This window comes from Ylistrum balloti, unplaced genomic scaffold (genome assembly GCF_031769215.1).
Source record: "Ylistrum balloti isolate Yb309-2 unplaced genomic scaffold, AGI_CSIRO_Ybal_v1 Utg370142, whole genome shotgun sequence".
Lineage (NCBI taxonomy): Eukaryota > Metazoa > Mollusca > Bivalvia > Pectinida > Pectinidae > Ylistrum > Ylistrum balloti.
The window spans coordinates 323,428-333,159 of NW_026782148.1; the positions used below are offsets into that span (position 1 = coordinate 323,428).

Here is a 9,732-nt window from a genome sequence, read left to right on the forward strand (position 1 = left end):
ATACTTTACGTTACTGGCAGGAAACTTGTCCTGTTTCTGAAGTATACTTTGTGTTACTGGCAGTACATTTGTCCTGTTTCTGAAGTATACTTTGTGTTACTGGCAGTACATTTGTCCTGTTTCTGAAGTATACTTTGTGTTATTGGCAGTACATTTGTCCTGTTTCTGAAGTATACTTTGTGTTACTGGCAGTACATTTGTCCTGTTTCTGAAGTATACTTTGTGTTACTGGCAGTACATTTGTCCTGTTTCTGAAGTATACTTTGTGTTACTGGCAGTACATTTGTCTTGTTTCTGAAGTATACTTTGTGTTACAGGCAGTACATTTGTCCTGTTTCTGAAGTATACTTTGTGTTACGGACAGTACATTTGTCCTGTTTCTGAAGTATACTTTGCGTTACTGGCAGGAAACTTGTCCTGTTTCTGAAGTATACTTTGTGTTACTGGCAGTACATTTGTCCTGTTTCTGAAGTATACTTTGTGTTACTGGCAGTACATTTGTCCTGTTTCTGAAGTATACTTTGTGTTACTGGCAGGAAACTTGTCCTGTTTCTGAAGTATACTTTGTGTTACTGGCAGTACATTTGTCCTGTTTCTGAAGTATACTTTGTGTTATTGGCAGTACATTTGTCTTGTTTCTGAAGTATACTTTGTGTTACTGGCAATACATTTGTCCTGTTTCTGAAGTATACTTTGTGTTACTGGCAGGAAACTTGTCCTGTTTCTGAAGTATACTTTGTGTTACTGGCAGTACATTTGTCCTGTTTCTGAAGTATACTTTGTGTTACTGGCAGTACATTTGTCTTGTTTCTGAAGTATACTTTGTGTTATTGGCAGTACATTTGTCTTGTTTCTGAAGTATACTTTGTGTTACTGGCAGTACATTTGTCCTGTTTCTGAAGTATACTTTGTGTTACTGGCAGTACATTTGTCCTGTTTCTGAAGTATACTTTGTGTTACTGGCAGTACATTTGTCTTGTTTCTGAAGTATACTTTGTGTTACTGGCAGTACATTTGTCCTGTTTCTGAAGTATACTTTGTGTTACTGGCAGTACACTTGTCCTGTTTCTGAAGTATACTTTGTGTTACTGGCAGTACATTTGTCCTGTTTCCAAATGACTATGTTTTTTTTTTAAAGTAGTTGACATCATGAATAAAACAACTAACACTGCATGGAACTATGTAAACATTGGCATTTCTGGAATTTCTTCTATACATCAGCATGTGCATGTCTGACTAACACAAGGAAAACAGTATTCTTTTATACCTGTGATTCTAGTGTATTTTGTACCTTACAGGAGAAAAAAAAAGTATTATGAAGTCAATCCAGTGTGTCTCTTTACAGTTATACAGAATATAACTTTTTATATAATGACAGTTCATAAAGGCTTTCAAAATTTTTTTCAGCAGAATAAAAAACTTTTATACACTAACTACAGAAGGCCTGATTCATTGCTATAGTTAGTTTCAACATAATATAGGTTAATTAATCTTATAGAGTATCAATCAAAGACAATATTTGTGTTTAACAAGAGTAGATACGGAATCAGATAAATCAACATAATGCGCTTTCTTGACCTTGTCAGCACTTGTTGATATCAGTCTTTTGTCAGTATTAAAATTAAGGACAAACTAAGCTGGAGAGATCAGATGTTGATGTTCATGTTTCCATTTTCAGCTTATGATGGAGAATAAAGAAAATGTCATTGATGCTGTACAGGATGATAACAGGAAGGAAGAATTGCGTGAGAAGCTGACACAGGAACAGGATTTTCTGCGGGTGAGTTAATCTGTGGGAGAAGCCATGCCACCAAATGGGCCTGCCTTAATTTATATTTAGCGATACTCATCTAGAGACCTTTAAATAATGCATGGGAGATATATCTGGATACCACTCTATTAGAATGGGTCAAATTCAGGGATAAGACATTTATAATTCATAATGTAAGACCACTGACTGTTCCTAGTAACAAGTTACTAGTTGTATATTTAGATGTAACTGATACCCTCCAATAAGATTCTATAATTGTCCCTGTATTATTTCCCCTAAAGGTATGTGTATCAAATTTGGCGATATTTCCGATACACCTATATTGTTCTTTATGAGATGTACCTGTTAGGATGAGGTTAGGAGTGTCATATTTAAGCAGGGGCTCTGTTTTTATACCACAATGTACAGAGTTATGGCCCTTTGTTGACCATGCCTTTGTCTGTAGAATTTCTCCTACTCTCTGTCACCTATAATTTGGTTACTGATCATTATTATCATGGATGTTATGTATTCAATGTTGGTGAGACGTTATCTGTTTTTGCTTGTCAATGGCTAATTAAAGTTGATTATACAATAGTACCAACACTTTATCTGGTTTTTATGGTTACTTTATAACAAAGTACAAGTGTTCGCTATCATTTTATGTCTCTGAAATAATCAGCTGTTGATGTTGGTAACAATCAACATTTCTGTTGTGGTACAGCACCAGCTGCAGGACCAGATGCAGCGTCATGCTGACAACATGGAGACTGCTCGTTTACAGTCAGAGGGCACAATAGAAAGTCTTCGCAAGAAACTCAACACTCTTCAGGAGGTATGTTACTATCCAAGCTCAGATGAATTAACCATTGATGATATGATATTGAATAATTGTGTAAAGATTTCCTCCCTATTACAATTGGTCACTGCAGAAGAAGTCTTATTCCCTGTTTACATTATGCCTGTCTTATTTATTTCTCTTTGTACATCAACAGGTATTAGTGAACACAGGAGAATCTAGTTTTAAACCTTACCGACAGGGCAGTCGTGCACGGTCAAGCTCCCCTGTTCAGTCCATCCTAGATACATCATTCCGCAAGGTAGGATATCTGCTGGCAGACAACTATCTCACAGGAAAACAAATTTTTTGCCTTCCACATTTGTATAGGAATGAAAAATGAAAATAATTTCATTAAAATATATAAAATAAGTCTGTATTCGTATGCCAATGTTGCTGTTTATAGAATAGGATTTGACTTTTCTTAGTAGAATTTCAAATTTGATTTATAATGAACTTGAGTCTCTTTTAAACTTAATTTTGACATGACACTGTGTTTAGTTCTCTTTTAGACATCGTACATTGAATGGTACCAACAGTTTAGTAGGCCACTATATATTAAGTTATAACTATAATATAAATATTCTAAAAGCTATTTCATTTATCATTGAATTCTTTTCCCCTTGTAGGATAGGTCACCCAGTCCTAATTTTTCAAGGCGAGGCTACCTGGCCCAGCGACCAAGGTCAAGGTCACGGTCTGAAGAACGGTCAATTAGTCCTGCATTTCCTGAGAGAGAATGTAAGTCTTGATTGAAAATTGTATACAATTTGGCATTTTTGTGATCCGGTCATTTTCATACCAAACAAGATGATGCTAATGTTATTTCATACATGTTCAATCTGTACTTAGAGCTCAGAGTTTGTACTCTACAAAAATTCCATCTTTGATGCCACTTGAGTGTCAGGAATCAAACTTTACATAGGGAATATGCATGCAGCATTTACTAAAGAAATATACAAATTTACTTGAAATTGCTCCTATTTGAAAATTAATCCTGTCAAGTGCAATACATTTGGCTTTTCAATCTAATAGTATTTGTCAAACTTCAGTAAATGGAAACTGTAGAAGATAAAGCCAATATCATTAGTCACAAGTTGAGGGTTGTATGATTGTTAAGATAAGGATGGATCTGGCATGTGTTTTAAAGGTTTGAATGAATATTAGACATTTTGAAATGTACCACGTAATATCTTCAATTTAAAATGTACCACAAAGACTTTGCGACATAAATCTTACAACCAAATATTTGGAATATAAAAAAAAGCTCCACAAAATGAGGCAATGTAAAACCATTTTTCTTTTTTTTTCAGTTTTAACAGCTTAGTCTGAGAGATTTTGTAACGGAAGGGTTTGAAGATGCTCCCCAAGAATAATGGTGCTGAATATTAGAGGAAAATTAGTGACATTGTAGATTGCATCAAGGACTGCCATCCCATTGAATAAAACAATCATGTTGAGAACAGCAATTCATGTGGATCATAAGAGCAATATACATCAGACATGTGACCTTCGTTATTTTGTAATTTCCTTTCATCTTTGTCCTTTTGGAACTTTAACAGTGTTAACCAACTCATTTGATCAGAGTGTGGTGTTTTAAATTTGGTATTTTTGAAACGAACATGAAATTTTGAGAAGTATTGAATGATATATTTTTAAGAAGAAAAATGTCAGTATTTTAAGTAACATAGGGTCTGGAAACAGGGTGTTTGATGTGTTTTTGATATTATGCTATATTTGAGGGTTTAAATGCTGATTAAACAGAAATTAGTTGGGCAATTTATTTTTATGTAATCAACAGATAAATAGTAAAATAATTGCCTAGCATTTTTCATTTTAAACAGCAGGTATTTTAAATGGTCTTTAAGGTCATCAGTCTTGGCTGTGAAATGTTTTATCTTTTTATTTTGTTTTATTACGTGCCAGCCACGCATATCTGTGATATTGTAGTTTTCAAGTAGATCAAAAGTATTTTTAGTTTTCCTGAATGTAAATTTTCAAGATCATAGATTGATCATGTGTATGTTACACCAATATACTTTTTATTTGATTGTCTATAAACATTTAGTGTAAACATAGCCTGTTGTTACTGTGATATCATAAAAATGACCTTTTTTTTCTTTTTTAATAAATCTTGTGATTATTTACAGAAAGAACCCGTCCACATCATCTCTGATATTTGATATCAAAGATTAAAATGGAACTTTTTTTATTGTTCTCAGTTTTTGATAATTTATTTTTAAACCAAGATTAATAGAGGGGGTGAGTTGTTATAACCAGGTGAAATAGAAGTTGAATTGAAAGGGCTTTTTGTAACTATTTTTAACAGGTATACCTTTCCATTTTTTATAGTGTTTAATATTCAGTATTACTATTCAACAGTAAATTATCTAAATTATTATAACCATAATCTTTAGAAGATTGAAATTTAGAATTACATTTTGTAAAATGTAGATGTATAGATGTCTTAATTTATTGTTTTATTATTTATTTTGAAGTCTGTGATCCCAGGGTTCACTGAAGAAGTATAACTGAACTTTAATAGTAGTAGTAAAGCAGGATTAGTTTGATCAAGTGAAACATTAGCTGTTGATTTTCCACAGGGTTCTTAAACATAAGTGAGGAAGTTAGAATCTGATAGTATACCCCAAATAAAAATTCTGTCTACTGGACCATCAGATGTTACCAACACCCAAACAGGACAACTGAGTTTACACTGGGATTTATACTAAATGTAGTGTAAATGGCTGACTAAGAACATTTTACAGTTTGAAAAAAAGTTTCTGTATATTTACAGAAATGTTATACATAAGAATTCCACTCCTACAGGAAACATTTGTATATTATGTAAGTTATTCAATTGTACAGTATTTTGTATGTAACAAGTATTTATACACATAAAGAGCTCTGTTTATTTAACGGAGGAGAAAATAAAATATGGTAAAATAAGCTATTTTTGTTTTTGTTAATACTGATAGTTCTTTACTCTGTATCCCTCTGATTGTAAAGTGTAAACACAGTATTCCTCCCATTGTTGAGTGTAAGCACAGTATTCCTTCTGATTGTAAAGTGTAACCACAGTATTCCTCCCATTGTAGAGTGTAAGCACAGTATTCCTTCTGATTGTAAAGTGTAACCATAGTATTCCTCCCATTGTAGAGTGTAACCACAGTATTCCTCCCATTGTAAAGTGTAACCACAGTATTTCTCCCATTGTAGAGTGTAAACACAGTATCCCTCCCATTGTAGAGTGTAACCACAGTATTCCTCCCATTGTAGAGTGTAAAGACAGTATCCCTCCCATTGTAGAGTTTAACCACAGTCCTCCCATTGTAGAGTGTAAACACAGTATCCCCTCCCATTGTAGAGTGTAACCACAGTATTCCTCCCATTGTAGAGTGTAACCACAGTATTCCTCCCATTGTAGAGTGTAAACACAGTATTCCTCCCATTGTAAAGTGTAACCATAGTATTCCTTCCATTGTAGAGTGTAACCACAGTATTCCTCCCATTGTAAAGTGTAACCACAGTATTTCTCCCATTGTAGAGTGTAAACACAGTATCCCTCCCATTGTAGAGTGTAACCACAGTATTCCTCCCATTGTAGAGTGTAAAGACAGTATCCCTCCCATTGTAGAGTTTAACCACAGTATCCCCTCCCATTGTAGAGTGTAACCACAGTATTCCTCCCAATGTAGAGTGTAAACACAGTATTCCTCCCATTGTAAAGTGTAAACACAGTATCCCTCCCATTGTAGAGTGTAAGCACAGTATTCCTCCCATTGTAGAGTGTAACCACAGTATCCCTCCCATTGTAGAGTGTAACCTCAGTATCCCTCCCATTGTAGAGTGTAAGCACAGTATTCCTCCCATTGTAGAGTGTAACCACAGTATCCCTCCCATTGTAGAGTGTAACCTCAGTATCCCTCCCATTGTAGAGTGTAAACACAGTATTCCTCCCGATGTAGAGTGTAAACACAGTATTCCTCCCATTGTAGAGTGTAACCTCAGTACCCCTCCCATTGTAGAGTGTAACCTCAGTACCCCTCCGGTTGTAGAGTGTAAACACAGTATTCCTCCCGTTGTAGAGTGTAACCACATTATCCCTCCCTTCCCATTGTAGAGAGTGATATCAGTATTCCTCCCTTCCCATTGTAGAGTGTGATATCAGTATCCCTCCCTTCCCATTGTGGAGTGTGATATCAGTATCCCTCCCTTCCCATTGTAGAGTGTGATATCAGTATCCCTCCCTTCCCATTGTAGAGTGTGATATCAGTATCCCTCCCTTCCCATTGTAGAATGTAACACATTCTTCCTGTTTAGAACTCCCATTGCTAACTCTCACTGTCCTTATATTATTTTAAATTTAAGGAACAAAGACAATCCTATCATTATAGATTATGAAGTTTTTATCAATATAATTTCCGTTGTTTACTGTTCTAAAACAAACATAATCTTACTCTTGGAAATGTTTGACCACTCAACTATATACAAGGAGCAGTCTTCTGTTATAGACTCGCCTGAAATACATTCTATACAATTTTATAGAATTTGACTTTTTAGCAAAGGTACCCATCCCGTGTAGACGGTAAATCCATATTGTTTTAACGCACGGAATATGTAGCGTAGAATATTCTTAGTAGCAAGTGTTTCGTCTATATTTTAAAATTCATTCAGACATTACAACATTTATAAGACATTGAGTGTCCAGCTAATCATGATAAAGACTCTATTTTTCAAGTAATTAAAGTTCATAAAATGCTGAACATGGTTTATCGTACATGTCTGATGGTTTCCTCTTGATGTAAGTGGTGGTGATATATATCTAGTAAAATGCAGTACACGGGTAACTGTCTATCTTCTCAAGCCTTAGTTAAAATAACTCAAACAAATCGGTTCCAACATATGTCACAGGTAATGTGTTACACTTAAAAAAACATCAATACAAAAACCAACATGGCAATATAATTATTATTTGAACTCAAATGCCATAAAGCTAGCGCAAAATATGTACGAAAGGAAGATTAACATGGAGACTTGTGAAAATGTACAATGAGAATGAGACCAGGTGTTCCGGAGAAGTAAGCGTCTTCTGCTTCATCGACGACACCCGCCACGTAAACCTTGGTCAATCCAAGTAAGAAAAGTCACGTTCTTAAATGAGGCAAATTAACGAGCATCAAATACGTCAAGTTTCATGTCACACAAAGAAATAGAATATTTCTCAATGAGACCTTGGCGACCATAAAACTTCCCATTATTTTCATCAACTAGCATCTTTTGAACCCTTGTGTCACAAGTTTGTCAGTCAGTTGACGACTTCTAGCACAAAAACCGTCATAATGGGAACAGGCCCTTGAATATCGAATCAACTGTGGCATGCCAATACCATAGGCTGGAGATGCAGGGATATTGCTTTCCCGAAATGGAAAACTCACAAATACGGAATTTGAAATCCTCCCGTTTATCATACAGCTTAATGGAAAGCTGTCCATGTTGATTTCCTTGCAGGAAAAGATCGGAATAAGCAGCTGATGTAGAAGAGTCTGTCGCATCTTTGATTTCTAGTTCTGGTAGATATATACGATGGACTCAGCCAATACATGCTTTTATTATTTAAAGACAAGACGTCATCAATATACCCGAAGGTGATATTGCAAGGTCCTTGTGGCCTGTTTTGATAAGCTCTATAATAAATTCAACCTCATGTGAAAACAAAAAACAAGTCAGCCGACAGAAGGGTGCAGTTGGTTCCTATAGGTATGCCATTAGTCTGTTGGAATATCTTACCACCAAACTCGACGAAGATAAGAACCTCGATCATTTTTATGATTTCATCCTCCTTAATATTTCTTTGATTTGGACGTATTTTGTACCAAATACACTTCAGTATAATTCACAACCATATATTTATACCGCCGTTCATATGTCTTTGAGAAGAAAGTTATCATAACAAGATAACGAAGGCATTCCTTCAGTTTAGAATGGGGTATGGTGGTGAATAGGGTGGAAATGAACAATATCAAACCTTGTTCATTTTGAGAGTAATTAGTTTAGACAATATTTCATTCAATATTCAACAATATATACAATCGACACGTTAGATGACGGACAGATTCTGATCTCAATTATCTGTTTGTGATTTTTCTTATATCCAAGAGAAAGTTGTCGGAAAAAAACAAGACAATACGACAATGGTATGCATGTAAGTCAATGAATTTGTATTTTTTGGAATTTAAAGAATTTTGCGCTATTATTGACCCTGACTCATTCCGGTATCCAGTGGGTGGTTAACTGAAGCTGTAGACATATCGATACTCTTCAATTTTAATTTATTCAGCAACTGTGGGCGTGTCACTGTAACACGGGTTAACACCAGACTTGAGGCATGGTCCCGGTTTCCAATGAGTAATTTACATGTTATCAATATGTACTAATGATATTCTGACACGTACGATGTCGATATTTGTAAGTTCTGGTACTGAATTTAAATATAGAGGATTAGTGTATGTATGCTTAAGTTTACAATTTGGATGTACCGAATGGAAATTGAATCATGCCTACCGTCAGGATACTTGCCACGACAATATATTGGATATTCACGAGTTCATTGCGATGATTAAATCGTGAAATTATTTATATTTATAGAATAATTCCCAGTGTTCCATTGTGTTCAGCACCAGTAACATATGCAAGGAAAAGTCACAAGACATACATCCCTATTGTAAAACGACATCGCCATTGGACACTAATGTAGGTTATTGGCGGGATCAAATATGAAACTTTGATACTGATAAGGATAAGATCATTAAAAATGGAAATGTATTTATTTTATACGATTTTTTCGTGCTTAAACTTATTGATACGTTTATTTTTTATCTTCAACAGGAATATACTAGTATACCACAATCTCCAACCAGTCAGTTGTGCTTCTCTTCTATGCAGTTTTCGCCATCTCTAATGTTTTCTCGATCAGTTACAGGAGAAATGGATGTTCTATGACCAGGAAATGAGATTTCACACTAACATATATATATACACCATTATTTGAAGATTTGGAATCAACGACTAACGGGTAACATGTTATACAAATTCTATAATGTCAATGCAAAACAAAGGACCAGATTGTTCATAATTCATTTTA

At 34.9% G+C, this 9,732-nt stretch overlaps 1 protein-coding gene across 1 annotated transcript in view; it reads left to right on the forward strand.

Annotated features, from left to right (window-relative positions):
* LOC132550721 (centriolin-like) overlaps positions 1-5,523 on the forward strand; it is a 75,129-nt gene extending 69,606 nt beyond the window's left edge. Inside the window, exons 51-55 of the mRNA XM_060214812.1 lie at positions 1,679-1,780; positions 2,475-2,585; positions 2,746-2,850; positions 3,218-3,329; positions 3,902-5,523. Coding sequence (XP_060070795.1) covers positions 1,679-1,780; positions 2,475-2,585; positions 2,746-2,850; positions 3,218-3,329; positions 3,902-3,915 — 444 coding nt within the window. The 3' untranslated portion in view covers positions 3,916-5,523. The remainder of the gene's footprint in view (positions 1-1,678; positions 1,781-2,474; positions 2,586-2,745; positions 2,851-3,217; positions 3,330-3,901) is intronic.
* The last annotated feature ends 4,209 nt before the right edge of the window (positions 5,524-9,732 follow it).